The 16,795-nt window shown below is 37.8% G+C and overlaps 1 protein-coding gene across 7 annotated transcripts in view; it reads right to left on the bottom strand.

Annotated features, from left to right (window-relative positions):
* MTMR1 (myotubularin related protein 1) overlaps positions 1 to 14,299 on the bottom strand; it is a 35,791-nt gene extending 21,492 nt beyond the window's left edge. The window contains exons 1-10 of one of the 7 annotated variants that reach the window (XM_035891970.1): positions 14,198 to 14,299; positions 11,501 to 11,524; positions 7,822 to 7,897; positions 6,833 to 6,927; positions 6,515 to 6,622; positions 6,002 to 6,103; positions 5,213 to 5,296; positions 4,406 to 4,555; positions 3,507 to 3,695; positions 2,847 to 3,032 (exon numbers count right to left, since the gene is read on the bottom strand). In XM_035891970.1, the coding sequence (XP_035747863.1) occupies positions 2,847 to 3,032; positions 3,507 to 3,695; positions 4,406 to 4,555; positions 5,213 to 5,296; positions 6,002 to 6,103; positions 6,515 to 6,622; positions 6,833 to 6,927; positions 7,822 to 7,867 (960 nt within the window). In that variant the 5' untranslated portion in view covers positions 7,868 to 7,897; positions 11,501 to 11,524; positions 14,198 to 14,299. The other 6 variants (XM_009636388.2, XM_035891966.1, XM_035891967.1 and 3 more) reach the window with 6 other exon arrangements.
* Between the last annotated feature and the right edge of the window lie 2,496 nt (positions 14,300 to 16,795).

Raw genomic sequence — 16,795 nt, 5'->3', positions numbered from 1 at the left:
TCCTTCTCTAAATTAAATCTGAAATTCTCTATCATGATAAAAAGACAGAAATATTGAAAACTATTCCAAAGGCTGAAGGTTCAATGTTTTCAAAGTTCATTTTCACAGTAATCTATCACTCTTTCTTCCTCAACTTTCAGTTCTCAACTACCAAGTTTAGAGAAAGGGACAAACTACCCAGCTAATCTAAATCAAAACACAACCCAAACAAACCCAGGAAGCCCTGGCTGGGAGCCTATGCTGGTTTGTTGGTGCATTTGTTGAATATATTGTATGCAAACCATGAGCAGACCATTAATAGCACGGCTTCAGACGTGTGCTGGAAAGAAGCAAAGGACAGAGGTGGCACAGGACTGAGATCACCTCTGTGAACTTGTTATTCTTCTCCCCCCCAAAAACACCCCTCTCTTGTTCTCTTATGCCACTCTGTAGTTTTTTAAAAACTTGAATAATCTCTCTCCTGTGAAGGTTTGTCTCTGTAATGTGACCTATCACAGCACTGAAAAATATGTGAAAAAACCCAACCACTAGAAGAGGACCACAGGACAAATTCCTATTCTGCATTCCAACATCAGGAAATGGAATCTTGCAAAATACTCGCATTTTTCCCTTCCTAGGCATGCAAAAACATTTGGGAAGCAGGAAAGCCAGCACCCATTGAAGAAGCTGTGCACAAGACCAGTCTTCAAAGCTATTTCAAGATCCATGCTTTAGAGACAATTTTCATTGATTATATCTTTCATTGATCATATCTTTTATGGTAAAACTGAAGGATGCCAGGATGGAAATATCAGGAAACAATACAAAAGCTTCTATGGGAGAAAAGTCTGAACTAGTTAATTGCCAATTACTTCAGTTACAAAGCTCCACTGCACTAAAAAAGTGCAAGTATTAAAACAGTGTGGTCTTCAATAAAAGCAGAAAACTAATCTATATAACACACAGGTATGCAATAGCTTGCTCTGAATTGTTCTAAAGAGTACACAGATGCTTCTGAAGGAGTACAGCTGAAAACAAAAGGATAGAACAGATATGGGCAATAAGCAGAGAATGGGAGACAGAAAAGAGTTACTATTAATTCAGTAAATATTTGTGGAGTAGGTGAAGCATTTTATTCTACTTTGGACAAAAGCCTTTAGAAAGCAGCTTCCTCCACAAACTATTACAATTCTTTATAGATGTTTCAAAACTTAGCAACCATCACGGTATTTCAGTTAGGGCTCCTAATGAATAACTGGCCTTGGAGTGGTTTAGAACATGAGAATTGGTTTCAACATGATTAATAGCACAAGTTCTACCCTGAAAGACAGAAAATACCCTGGAGGGCACGAGGAAACAACCTGGGTGTGCAAAAGGCACCAAGTGACTCTGCTCCTGTTGTTGCTACTATCTCCGCACACACAGAACGTTACGGTGCCTCCCCAGACACTCCTGGACCATCTTCAAAGTGCTGCGGGTGCCCAGTGCATGGAAAGTGAATTTCCAGTAATGCATCGCATTAAACTGGGACGCAATCACACTGGTCTGAGCCCGGAAAACAGAAGATGCGTTAGCATAAAGCTGTGGATTTGTTAATTGCTACTACAAGCCAAATCAAATAGGCAAGGAAGGCAAGCGATTCTTGGATAAAAGCACAGGGAGATACTATCAACGCTGTTAACACAGTAATGGCAGCTTTTAGGAAATCAGGCTGCAGTTTGTGCTGTCAATACTGTAACGTGAAGTATCATGTAAGGAACAGCTTCATGAAGAATGTTACATGTGTCAACTCTTTAAAACAATTTAAATGAAATTTCAAATTGCTATGCTACTGTAATCTGTGCAACAGTGGTATCAAGGTCTGCTTCCGACACCGCCTGAGCCCTGGAACCCCAGTGAAGCCAATGCCAATGAAAGGTGACTGCTGGCCCAAACAACTCCACTTTTAAAAATAGACTATTGTATTTAAGGCCAGGCTGATAACAAAAGGTTTCCAGATACTCAGATTCCCACAGCTGTTTGAAATAGTCCAACTTCAAGAGAACAAGAAAATTAAACTGTTCCCAAAAGATAATTAAATTTGTTTAATTCTTAATTTAAGTGTTTGCTCCCTCTACTGGTTCTCCTGCAGCATTTAGCAAGCACTAGTTAATAGAAGAGCAAAACTAATGAACAATCCCATACATGTTTTGCAGGAGTGACATTTGAGCCAGCTGCTAATAAAACAAATTCCACTCCATCCATATTCATCATAAACAGGGGAGTGAATGTGGTAATGAAATAATCTACTCTAAAAGCATTGCAGAGGTTAGTGAAACAGACTGTAAAACTGAGTATGGTAGTGATTTATTTTAATATTATGTTAAATAATAGAGCAGATTATAACCCAGTAGAGCACTGACTATAAAGAGCCCATGAAATTGTAGGTGCCCAACACAGGGACACTAACATTGCACTGAGTGAGGGAAGGATGAGAAAGACTGCAGAATTTAGTGTCAAGTCCTTTTGGCAGTTGTTCAAATATAATCTGAAGTTCCCAGGGCATTCTTCCAAAAAGCAGGGATAACCTTGGACTGCTCACAAACATTCTCTCTCAAGAAAATAAAACATTGTCCAACACGAAATACGATACTGTGCTATCAGGAATTAACTCATTACCTACCAATACATAAAACTGGAAATACAAAGTTATTATGGAATGCTTAAAATGCTACTGTGACCATTTAAGAATTAAACTTCTTTACATGATTATTCTGACCAAAGGAACGTGCTTACGTCTAGACATTATTTCAGTAGTATTTTCAAAAACACAAGTTAAAAACATGGTTTAAAAAAACAATTGATTTTTCACATCAAAAGTATTTTACCCTTATATATTCCAGCCAATGTGTGGAGTCCACATTTGATAACCACCGAGTCTCATCAATAGTAGGATAAACTATTTCTTTAAGTTTACGCAGGGATTCTCTCATTACGTGTATATTATGAATTTCCAGAAAGACCAGCTCTGCATTTGGGTAGGCACTTTCACTTTCATATCCTCCACCTTTTGCCTGTCATTCAAAAAGGAAAAACAGACGAAGAAAAGAACATGTACGGGACTTCAGTATGAGGTTGAGAGAGTTATTTTGGTGAGGTTTCAGGGTTTCCTGAGAGAAAGGATTATTTTAGCACTAATAAAAATGTATTTTGGGCTTTTTTTTTCTAAGAAGCACTAGGATTTTTTTTTAGGTGAAAGAAATTCCAATTGTAATAGGCTACATTTGATAATACATTCATATGCCTTCCCCTTTTTACTACTGAAACCTTTGGTCGTCTTTGGGCTTTACTGCATCACTTCTCAGCTATGCCGTCATGCTGCCTTCAATTCCTGCCAGCCTTTCCAAAATGCTACAAGCAACTCACCTTCCTTCCCAAGCCCTCTCTAGAGACCCTTTTTTATCTCTTTTCAACATCAACTTCTCACCTCAAACTTCAGCCTTCTAATAAAGATAGAACTACTAATGCTAGTTATGATACCAACCTACCTTGTTTGTATCTGCAACGCTATTCTGTCTGGCATCAAAGATGGTAAGTTTATGTGACTGAGCATTGGCATCCATTATTGTCTGCAAATATTTTTCATCTTCTTTGCAACGCTTATCATTTGGGCCTACTGATGGCTGACTGCATCGTGTTATTGTTGCTTGGCTCTCAGGATGAATCCAGGATAACACCTGGAATAAAAGAAAATTATTTCAGTTTACTATACTACTCTAAAAGCAGCAGGGCAGAGTGTAATTAGACAATCACATCGCCTACATGGCATTATTTCCTGGCAAAGCAACAAATGCAAATTTAAGGACAAGCTAATGCAAAACCATATTGACAGCACACTAGCACTGCTCATCCCAAATCTGAGCCTGAAATACGAACTGATTCTAAACATCTTAAATTCTATTTCTAATAAAAACTAAGCCTGGTACTGCATCTTACTAATTAGAAGTAGTGGACCTGTACACTACCTTCCTAAGCAGATCTACAGCATGAAAACTGTCACCATCTAACATATTTAAAAGGATTCTTAACACTACCTGCAAAACTTGCCTATTCTAAAGAAAACCGCTATGGCTGTAACACATTCCACACCAAATCAGGACACAAACTAACATGTGAATTAGCATCAGATACGATTGTGGCTTAAAGTGTTAACTCTAAGCAACAGTTTACTGAATGGCACAACCACCAGGCAATTAGATTCACATCTGAGTTGCTCACTTCAGTTCTATATACATCAAGCCCAATTCTTCTTTCTTTGCTCCCCCCTTCCAGGAAGGAAGCCAGCCCACTGTTATTTAAAAAAAAAAAGCCTAAAAGAACCCTGATAATTTCTTATAAGCTACAAATTTGCAGAGCACTTATATCTCCTTGTAAAAGTTTCACTTACTGGAACTCTGCCTTTTGCTCTAAACGCTGCCACTTTTGAGAGGTCATCATCCTTTACGCTGGTTGGCACAACAAGAACAGCAGGGTATGTATCACAAAGCTCATAGGTGCTGTTGATTTTGGATATTTTCCAACTCTCATTGGGCAAGCCCTGTAGGAAAGCAAAACATTTTTGTATTTTGCAGGTTAGACCTTTACATATCTGAGTTTTGGGCAATTAACATTTTTACATGCTACATACATTTTTAGTAAAACGTGCCCATATTTTTCTTTTAAATAAGCTAAAAATTTCAGGTCTTCATATTGAACCATAATCCAAAACACTGAAAGTCTTTCCTATTTATTATCTTCATAACTGATTTGCAAAAAAGCCATGTGAATAGGCTGCACACTCAGGTAAAAAGTGATCATATAGTGAAATAAAAATACTTTTGTAATTAGGAAAACTGTAGATTTACAATTACAAACCACGGTTACTCTTCTGTTTAATGCTGCTTATTCAAAGCCAATTTTTTATAAAGCCTGTATTTTCTAGAAACAGCACTTGGAAAATGTGGATTTAAGAATGCATGTTAAAATAGACCAGTTTGCTCAAGTACTCAGCACCTGGTATCTCCATCAACTTCAGCAGGTGCTCAACATTCTCAAAGTCAGGCCACTGGCATTTTATTATCTGAACATGAGATCTAGACAGTCTCTGTATGTAGCTAGAGACAAAAATTTTGAGTTTTCTTTAATATTTTTACTTTTTTAAATGGCTCTGGGGAAGATGGAGAAAAAAAATACACCAAGTACTTAGATAACTTACCTGCCTCTTATATTCTGCCATTGGATCATACACTTTCCAGCCATTAAGAGCAAACTTTTCTTTATAGCTGAATGCAAAGAGAGGCTAAAGACAACAAAGCACAGGCATAAATTACTGTCTGATGGGCTGTACGCACAATAAGCTCCAAAACAGTGAACCTTCTAATATTTTAAATGTAACACTTCTAAAGCTTTTTAACAGCAGACATAAAACTTCCAGTCAAGACTGGACAACTCTGTGCTAGAAAGAAAATGAAAGAGTTTCCTCCTTCAAGTACATGCTATATAATTAACAAAATCAAGATAGGAAATGGTCAGAGAGAGTTGAAGCTACTTGCCTTTGATCATACAACACATCGATGGCAAAGCCACGATGAGGAAATTGGTCTCCTACCTCCCAACCACTTCCTTATCCATACCAGCAAATGAGACAGCATTCTGCAGCTAACATAAGACTAATTGTACCTATTTGTTGTTTTAGACAGAACTTCTGGGCTGAATTATCTGCTGCAGAAAATAAGAGCCAATACATACATATTTTTAATCAGCAACATTAGGCAAATCTAGATATCACGGGTTATGTACAAATCAACTCACTTCACCAATAGCAGGACATAACACGTTTTACGAATTAATGCAAAAAGGAAATGGGGTCAGAGTAGCTTGCCTGCTCTGTAACAGGTTTTATGAATCAACATTTCAATGTTTGTTATACAGCCCTTCTACCTCCCCACCTACTCCTTCCAAAAAGGAGAGCCAGTGACAGCCTTCTCTACATCTTAAGACTTACCAGCCCATTAGAAACAGGAAACGCGCGTGTTACAAGGTTTTCAAAAATCTCCAATCTGTTCTGCTCTTCCTGTTTATACGCCAGCCGCAAATTTCTCATATCCTGTCAAAAATAAGTTACTCTATTTTACGACAAATTAAAAACCAAAAAAGCAGTTATAAGAAATTTGATTGAAGGCAGGCATATACGTAGCACTAGGTCACTCACATCATCTAACCCACATTAGAACAGAGTTCTGTAGGTGTTTGTATCAGATGACTACGATTGTCATTGGACTTGCTAGATATCATAAAAATAGCCATTTTTCCTTTGAATTCACTCTTGAGACAGAAGGCAGAAGTGTTTAAGAGTACAAGTATCATAAGAGGAATTGAAATATATTATCTAAATGAAGCAGGGTTCAAATACAGGGAACTGATCAGACAGAAAAACATCACATGTGCATGCAGATTCCTCTTACAGAAACATGAAATGAAAATACTTTAATATGAATAAATCTCTACCATACCATACCTTGCAAACTATTTCTATACCACATGAGTTGTCTCCATGGCTCTGTACTCCTATTTTTTCAACTCTACTTATAACTCCAAGTGGAACGTCAACAACAAAAGGTGGATCCTGAAATTTGTATATAAAATAAATGAATTTTGTTACATTAGGAGGAACACAAACTAGTATTATTCATTATGTCTCATTAGAGTAAACTATAATTCCTGTTTAACAGGCTGCTGTGGACCATCATACTTCACTTACACCAAGTTTGTCACTTTCTGAAACCCACTTCAGCAACATTCCTACCCGAAACAATGCGCAGATAGATAGTCTTACCCTTTCAACGCTTTTGATATACATTCTGAAGTCCGTCACTGTTAGTGTACCACTGACTGCTCCCATAAATGGACAGATATACATAACATCTTTAGCTGGAAAACAGACCAATTAAAGCTTTGTTTTACTATTATAGACATTTGTTCCATAAAAATCTATTTCCATTTAAAAACAGCAAGATTTTTGCAGTTCCATAAGATTTTGATGTTTGACCTCTATAGGAAAGCCTACTCTTCAGACGCTGTCAGGACTGAAAGAGCTGTCTTTATCTCAGCAGTGAAAACAATCAAATTCCTCAGTCCCACTGCTGCTCAGCAACTGCTGAGCAACTGGGGCTGGGCTCAGCTAGCATGGGCTGCAGTAACACAGGCAGTAACACAGCACCCTGCCCCTGTTCCTAGCTGCGGGTGGCTCTGGTCCCTGCCCTGAGGTGGAAAGTGCCCACACTCACCTCGGAGAGAGAGCATCCAAATGGGCAGTCACTGATGCACCTCCAAGCGACCTCCAAGTGATTCAGTGATATGCCCATATCTCCATTTTCACTTTTATTTGAAAGAATTAGCGTTCTTTTCTAACCGAGTACTGTACTGCTCACGCAGAGCTGGCTGTCACAGGCCAAAGTGAAATAAATCTCATTAAGAACTGGAAGCTACGTTTTCCATAACTTCATCTTCTTTGCTATCACAATTTTGAAGCTTTTGAATCTATGAAGTATCCTTCCCCAAGCAGAAATACAACCCATACACCTACACAGAACAAACTAACCCTTGAAAAAAAAAGATTTATCTATATGGAGCAAGTCATCCTCTGGAACTGATTTCTCCTTCCTACATTTGGCTTTAAAAGACAAAGAAATCCACATCAAATCAGTTAATCTAAAGTGGCATTAAATTAAAATCACAAAAGTCAAAAGGAAATAGTATTCTGTTTTTAAACAAACAAACCAGTGACTTAATAGTATTCAGTGTGGTACTCAATCGTATGCTTACCAATAACTTTGATTGATTCTCCAGGAAAAAGTGGAGCCTCTTCCATCTGTGCTAGTTTGTTTCCATCCCGCAGTGCCTGGCAGAAATCCAAACCCATGAGTAAATCTCACTTTCCATCTGTACTACATCGATACATTTTGATGCAAAGTGCTTTTACTACCAGATTACGGGAACACATGAAGTGTATCTTTTTTTACAAGGCACAACTGTATTAAACAGTACCATAGTAAAAACAAAAAAAAAACCAAACACCAAACTCGGTATTATAAATATTACACATACATGTTAGTAACGTGTCAGTAATAAAGCATTTATGCAGAGATTAGTTTCACATGCAAGCTACATATAGCATACAAACATGAGATCAGCCCAAATTTCTAATTAATAATTTGTTAGTCTTTTGCTGAATGCAGGTATTGGTTTGGGTATTTTATGTACTTGAGAACATTTTAAAGCTCATACTCATTTTTTTTCCTTCTTAATGTTGTTTATTTACTATTTGAGTATTTTCATCTGAGAGAATTATATGGCAGAAGCTTGATTTATTTAACATTTTAATTTTGTATTTTTGATAGCAAGAAGTCAGAAGCACCCCACGATGCTCTATTTCAATCAATACCCTACTGAGAGTGCCACAGGTTATAGAAGAGGTCCATTACAGGAATTTTGGATCCAGAATGAAGTCATAATGAAATATAGAAGAAGAATTAGCAATTTTAAAATAAGGGCTAGTTCCATAAATTTTCATTTAGGTCAATGGCTTCATTCCTGAATGATACAATATTGATCCTTTGGGTCTTTCATTGGCGGCTAAGATTTACAATGTACTAAATATTTTAACTAAGAATAAAAGGGTTTGCAGGACTTTTAAGGACCATGTGAGAAAGCGATCTCTCTCAGGTCAATGTGATGAGATATTACGGTTTCAATTTTTTACATCCTGAAGTGAGAATAAATATAATGAGCTACATTAGAGTAAACAAATAACTCTTCCCTTGTATTATAGCTCTGATCCACGTACAAATAATTGGTAGGATCTGTCTGCCTCCAAACAACCTACCACAAGCCCTCATTAATAAATAATTTCTAAAGGTATTTAAATTGATCTCTGGGTTTAGATTTTCTTGGAAACTAACAGAATTTTATATTCAGCACCCAATCACAACAGATGATGTGTGGAGAATTAGCCAATAATTACAAACTCAGAAGGACGGACGTGCTCTTTGCTTACGTGCAGTATTACATTTTAGGCTACATGACCTTACAAGAAAACCCTACCTAGCTCATAACCAGTTAACACACTAAATGCTTTCTATGGATTCTCTTGCGTGAAAAATGTAAGATTTGTATGTACCATACAAGTACTAATATATAGTACCTTGCTACACAGTTAATGAATGAAAGATGAGTAAAACTTGCCACCTGATCAGGTTCTGCTTCAGAATGATAGCCATTGTGTCCATCCTGAATCTCCTGCATTGCACGAGGCAGCAGTAGGGCAAGAGAGAAGTAACAGGAAAAAAACATGCAGACAACAAGTGAAAGGACAGAATCTTTTCTTTTTTGTTTCCTTTTTTTTCTTTTTTCCTTTCCTTAAAAAGACAGCATATACTTTAACTCCAGTTTAGCTACTCAAAACCTTCTACTCCTGGTACAAACTACTTCCTACAGAAAGGAATCCAAGCTATTAGCACAATGCTTTTAATGTTATTTGGCACAACACAAAATGAAAAATGTAATCCCTTTTCCACAAAAGAGTCAGCACTGGTAGATAAGGACATAAAAGTATGTACTGTCTTTTTAAGACAAACAACCTTATAGTGAAGAAAATGAATTCAAAGTATGCCACATGCTTATCAATAGGAGAAATTGAGTACAGCTTGCGATGGTAGCATTAGGGTGAAACTCATGCAGTCTTTCAAGGAAAAAATAGGTCGACATCAAATAAAACATCTAGACAATTTTAGAAAAATGCTTTACTGTGTAAAACATGTTTTAACTGAACTTTCAGTTTTATGGTTTCACATATTTTCCCAGCAACTTCTGTGTTGTTGCTGGGAACCCAGTCAGTAACTTCACAGAACCAAAAATTACTCCTCATAGCAAAATATGAAAAAAATTCATGGTTTTATGTTAATTTATCTTTGCATCATATTGGCAGCAAATCCTGACTATTAATTAAATCTCTTTAATAAACATAAGGTCCCTATGCACTCCAGAGAGAAGCACAAATGTCACAGGGTCATATGAAGTAATTGTTTTAATACGTTCAGCCAAAATTGTTCTTCCGCCTTCTTTCTTTATTAACTGGAGAGACGTTGTGACAGTCTGTTATTCCCAGTACATGCAAGGAACTTCTCACTTGATAGACTGTAAAACCAGCCTCAGTCTAAATTTAAAAATGTTTCTAAAGTCAGTTTTTCTTTTTGCAGTATTTCTACAGAACTCTCAAAAAAGAAAACTTAAAAGAAGGACTTCAGATATCTTCAGATAATTTGAAGTCTACAAGAGTTAAAAAAGTTATTAGTTTAAAAGCCCTTTCAAATGATAAAGGACTCCTAACATTTATGTTTTGGCGGAATTCTGTTAAACAGAAATTACTTCAATTTCAGACCATAAAAAAACGTTGTTTCTGAACTTAAAGCCAAGTAGATATTGTGATCTCTAGAAGAAAACCGGAAGGACAACCAGCAAATACACCAAAAGATCTTAAATAAATGAACGAGAAAGAAGCACAGCAGGTCATTCAAAGACCAAAGCCTTTACAAAGAACTATGTAAAACTGAACTAAAACAATCAATTTTTGTTACTCAACCCAGGCCAATTATTTCAAGAGCTATGGATTTAAAAAAAAAAAAAAATCAGCTTGTGGATTTGTATGATTGGACTAAACACATCATTTTCCAATCTGTAAACAACGGATGAGAAAAAGAAATCATTCAGACTTCATCTCTTGGTTTGAGACTGAAACAAGAGGCCTTTGTTTGAATAAAAGTGTTAGGCACATTTCATGAACAATGTCAGAACACTACCCAGATCATTTCTCACTCCATAAATGTTACTATGAGAGAGACACAAGAAAACAAGGCCTGCCCTTTTCTTACCTCCGATGAAGAACGGGCAAGACCTAGTCTCAAAATTATTGTTAAAAAGATGCAGGTCATTGCAGTACTGTTTAACCTCAAACTGAACTTGCGATCCTACCACAGGGTTGTAACAATTAAGATAAAACACGGAAAAAAGCAAGCACGAATTGGTATCTTATTTAAATAGGATAGACAAAGACGTAACGCTTTTACCACTAATATTCTTTAGCATAGATAACACGTTAGAGCTGCTAATACAGTACTCTGTAGTCCAAAGCATGTAAGCCTCAGTTGCAAGCATCCATTTTGTCAAAATTAATGTAATAAAACTGAAGTTAGTACTGCACATTCATAACATAATTTAAAAATACTGCTCTCTTACACATTGACTTTTATTGCTCCAGAAAACATTGTAACGTATATAAAGCATTTCTATGGCAAAGAAGCTGTTGCACTGCATAGCAAAATGGTCTGACTGGTTCATAAAAACCATTAATGAAGTAAAGAAGAACGCTTGACACACCAAGATCTCACACAGCACAAAAGACAAACAGGTAGGAGGCCGTTTGACTGCTAGCCAAAGGTGATCTTACCCGTATAACAGGCCTCCTGTACACCTGTTAGTTAAAATATAAAATGTTATCCAACAAAACACGCAGATCTGATTTGTTAAAGATACTCTATCTTACTTCATCAGATTTTCAGAACTCTACTTCCAAACATTTTGATTATAGCTGGATTTTGAAAAGAACAAAACATAATTATGCAGATCTAGTAGCTCTCATTTGCAGAATGGTGTTGGCCTAAAAACAATCCAGGCACTTCATTTTAGTGATGTAACGAATGCCAAGCTCTTTTGAAACATTCATTCCTAATCACCCTTTTATCCAATGACAATGTGCTATTGTGAAAAGAGAAGAAAGAACCCGGTAATCCTTCTAGGTGGAAGACAATAAGGCTGCAGTAACAGCCATGAAGTATAACCAACATATCTTTTAGATTCAAATGGCAAAACAAGGATAGCAACAACTCTTCTCACCTTATTTCGGAAAGTGTCTATAGGCAGCTGCTATAATCTAAGCAATTTTCATTTACATAAACTCCTCACTCCTCCAGGCAGAGTCAGAGAAGACAGATTTCAACCTCAGAGTGAGATCATGTTGCTGTTGGGTTTAGCAAGCAAGGGCTGGCTCAGTGCTCTCCAGCTTTGAAGATTTTATTTGCAGCCCCTTTGCTTCTGTTTGATTCCCCCCTCCCCTAAATTTCATTCTAGTAAGGTAAATTACACAGATTAACATAAGTAACACTGTTAAGATATAAGGATTGATATATTTACCTGTTTTTGCAAATATATTGATTGAAACATTAAAAAAAGGATGAAAGAAAGAATAAAACAGTGAGTTCCTGGGAAATCCAGAAGAAAGCAACAGAACTGCCTGACCAGTTCCAGAAGCACACACGCCTGGCCCTACCTGAATTTTCTGAGTTGTTATAAGAGAGTCTCTAAATGCAGCGATTCGAGGTAACCAAAGACCCAGAAAATTGATCAGCGTGCGTCAAAAGGGAAAGATGTCTCAAAGGAAAACTGAGTTATAAACGGGCATTATCTTTTTACATGCAAATTCCACAGTAATAATGAATAAACCCAGCCTGTTAGTGGTACTATCAACTAATTGTACCACTAAACTTCTGCAGAAGCTAAGTGCAAAGGAAACCCTCTCCTAAAGCACAGACACCACAAGATACTGGTCCTGAATGTAACTAAGGATATTCTAGCATAAAAAAATTCCAGGATGTTATACACAAGTGTGGGATTTGAAATCACAGCAATGCAATGATGCCAAATACAATTTATACACAAAAATTCTGAATACCAGCAGGCTTAAATTTTTTTACTTCATTTCTAAGAAACAGGGAATGAAGTAGTATTTTAATCAGGCCTTACTAGACTTACTCCTGGTAAATAATATCCAAGATGAGTTCGGTATAGAGAAGGAGGTTATTTAGAATTAAAAGGCGCTCCTTATTCCAGAGGAACGCATTCTAACTCAAGAGATAAACTGAGCACCAAGCTTACACGCTTGGATTTTTCTAAAATGAAGTCCTTGATCTACAGGGCAAATACAACAACGACAGCTGTAATGCAAGGTTTCCCACAATGTCTTATCAAAGATGTTAGCCTTGACCTGAAGCAAGCATTTGCAATTCAGCTGCCATAGTACAGAAGAGCTACACTTTTTTATGGGGATAAGCTGCTGACTGTGCCAATAGTGTGGAAGTCTGTGAGGTGAATTTTTAAGTAGGCTACGGTCAAAAACATTTTGTGGATTCATCTTCAGGCTTGGGCTGAATCTGACCTGCTGTCACAGAATCTAAAATACACTGTTCCTGCACAACAAACTTTTTAATCACAGAGCACATTAGAATGTAATTTAAAAATCCAGTTAAAACAAAAAAAAAAAAAGATAAACCCTTCATTTGGCCATTTTGCATGAAGACCATGAAACTGCTTCAAATCTAGAAGAAAAAAAGATCTAGATAGCAGCAGCCTGAGTTTCTTAAAGGGACTTGAAACAGAGCTGACTTCTGTCAACCTGTAAGAGAAGGAAAGCTGCATATGCTCCACTCCTGACAGTTCAGCTGGCTGGCCGCATATAGGAAACAGCAAATGGGCATGAAAGAACAGGGGTAAAAAAGCATAATGGAACCTATCGGGTTAACCATACTGTGCAATCCTTACCTTAGTGACAAAAATGTTGCTGGGAGGGAAAGAAAAAGGTGATTTGTTTGTTGGTTTGTTTGTTTGATGTTAAATTCCCTGCCTCCGGTAAAAGCCCATGAAAAATGACAGTCATTTCTGTTCTTTGCATGGTAACACAAGACATATATGCACGTATTTTTTGGTGAGATCTGGAGAGCTCAATTCTGTACTCTGAATGACACACACGAAACAATTTCAACTTGTAACTATTAATCTGCTTTACCAAAAATTTTTATATAGTAATCAAGACAACTCACTTTTGGCATTTTATTCAAAACATTGACTTTTAATTTTCCTTTCACCTCTCCCTCTTAATTTTTATTCTGAAGACTTCAATGCCACTACTCTAAATAGGGAGGAAGACACAAAGCATATTCAAAAGACTCCTACACATAATGAGACGATTCTAGTTCTGAAACACTCAGCGATCACTTAAGTACTTACCACCTGATAATCAAGGTAGCAAGGACTTTCCTGATCATGCAGTCTTTTATCTTAAACAAATCAATGCATTCCTCAAGTCACTTACCCTGTAGTCTCTGGACACGCTTTCTGACGGGACAGACCCTGAAATCTGACTAGAAATGGTTGCAGCTATCAGCTGTTTACACCATTCCACATGGGATCCAGTGGGGCTACAAAAACAGAGTATTTCAAATTATTCAGCAGTAATTCAAAATGCATATCAAGAATAGCATAGCAACTGAGCACATCCAGAAAACAAGACCACAAATGATCACTAACATCATAAAAATTAGCTTGCCTCGTCGGCAGAATGCAACTATTTCGCTGATCAAATTAGGGAAAAGAATTTTACTAGATCTTATCAGCTGTCAGTAGGTTAAAAGTGAGGTTAGGGTCCTAGGAACTTATAAAGATGTTGCTTTCCTTATTCAGTGTAGTTTTTTTCACCACTCATGCATTTTTTTCTTAACGCCACCCATGGAATGAATTTGGTCAAGTAATAGGAAACTCCTTACCCTTTCCTTATTGTAATTTCCTGCTTATTCAGTAAATCCTCAAAATTAAGTTACTCTATACTAGTGTTTAAAAATTTAAACTACACTAGTGTTGTGTTCTATATTAATACTAAATGTAGAAAATACATATTTTCTAAAGCCATATTTTTTCCCTATTCATAAAATAATCTCTATATCATCTTCAGGACTGGCCTTCCCATGCCACAGCAAAGAATGTTGCAGTGCAGGGTGTTTCTAAGAACCCTAACGACAAAGCAGCTGAACAACAGAATCGCACGAAATCCCAGATGATGCATTTTGAGAACAGTCGCCTGACCTAGCGCTACTTCCAAATAATGTAATATTGAGGGCAAGAAGCAGTTTGTGGCCAGCCACTTTGAAGTGCGCTAGGTCTGCTTCAAAGCATGCCAGTATCTGATGAAAACCTGGGAACGCCAGAGGGAACCATTCCCTGAGTGCCAGGGCAGCCTCAGCTGATGCCTTAGATAACTGCCATTCCTTCAAACCGTTCAGTTGGGCTCCTCTACAGGTTTAATGCTTATTTGGAAGTCAAAGTGAAAGAAAATTTTAATTCTGTTTCAGAATTCATTCCTGAACTAGCTTTGGATTCTGTGAGTATCCCATGCCATCGAAGTGAATAACTTCGCATGGGTAACGCATACCCAGCACCCAGCGGGTCACCTGGGCATTAAGAGGGTGGGATAACGGCATAAGATGAACAATTAACCAGAGGTCTTTTCTTACATTAACTCCGCTGGGATAGGCAGATATAAAGTGAAGATGCATGCAACAACTTCATTCCTGAAATGAAAGCTCTTTCGGAGCTTTTCTGATAAATTTTAGTAGCTTTCTTCCCCACCCACAAAATTCTGCACAGTACTAGATCACAAACTGTTGGTTTGCAACTGAACCACACCTATGATATTCCTGCCTGGACAATGAAGACAACTCTCAGCTTAGTGCTGAACATGAGTACAGATTCACTTAAGAGAAACTTTTCACTTATGTTTTGCGGAAGAGTTGCATGAGCTAAATCCTGCAGTAATCCTCTTCTGATCTCATTTATTTCTCCTTTTTTCACATTTCTTAGTTTCTCTTCAGGGTTTGCCTAAGTTTACTTCCAAATAAACACTTCCTTGCTAATTAAGAAAAGGATTTATTTTTCTACGGCTTGTCTTCACCGGGAATCACTACACCAACAAAGTTAATGGCAGCAGGAAAATGAATGCGAATGCAGGTCCGTCCCTTAGACCCAGCGCCGCAGGCGGTGTCAGGACGCTGGCCCTGCGATGGGACTTGTCACCATCCCTCACGCAGGACACACACTGCTAGGCATCTGCGTTCTGCCCCATCTGAGCTCACGCACATCAGCACAGCCCGGTGCCACCGTACTGGCAAACAAATAAATTATATGGCAAGCGGACGCTGTAACTTTTCCAGGGTAGAACAAGATTAGGAGAGGAAAGAAAGGTGAGAATTAAGATAAGAAAGGGCACTAATAAGGAATACAGAGAATTTTGTGATAGAAAATGGACTTTTGATTTCCACCTTCACTAGAACGATATAAAACTCCAGGTTTCTCCTAACAGAAAAGAGAGAGAAGATGGAGACTGGAACCTGGCACTGATATTTGAATCCAGTCTTTTTTACCTATATTAAATTCCCGTAAGTTTCTATTACTTGTTTAAGGATTTTTTAAATTCAGCTCTAAAGTCTGCCTCCAGCCAGCAACTTCTAAAGGGAGGAATTACTCCACCAGCAGCAGCTGAACTCGACCTGGCGTCAAGTCCCCACGAAGCCCTGCTAACCTGCGGCATCTCCCACCGAACCCCAAAGCCAGCACACACATCTACAGACAAACTGACACACCGGGACAGACAGACACACACGGACACGCTGCCGCTTTGGGACAGTTTACACCTCTGCAGATTAAATACATGCCTGCACTGCATGGAAAAAAAATAAAAATCGGGAATAAGGACTTAAAAGCTGAGAGCGGGCTCACTTGAGGTTGCCAAGATGAGAAGCTACGTGCTGCCCAAAGAAACCCCAGGCCAAAATCCTGCAGGCAGCCCCAGCCTTGGCAAAACCGATGACGTTAATGACGAAAAACACACAACCGCAAGCAGGAAACTTTGACAACAGCC

The sequence above is a fragment of the Egretta garzetta genome, unplaced genomic scaffold, assembly GCF_000687185.1.
Source record: "Egretta garzetta isolate BGI_Z169 unplaced genomic scaffold, ASM68718v1 scaffold53, whole genome shotgun sequence".
Lineage (NCBI taxonomy): Eukaryota > Metazoa > Chordata > Aves > Pelecaniformes > Ardeidae > Egretta > Egretta garzetta.
This window is presented reverse-complemented; position numbering and strand designations above follow the sequence as displayed.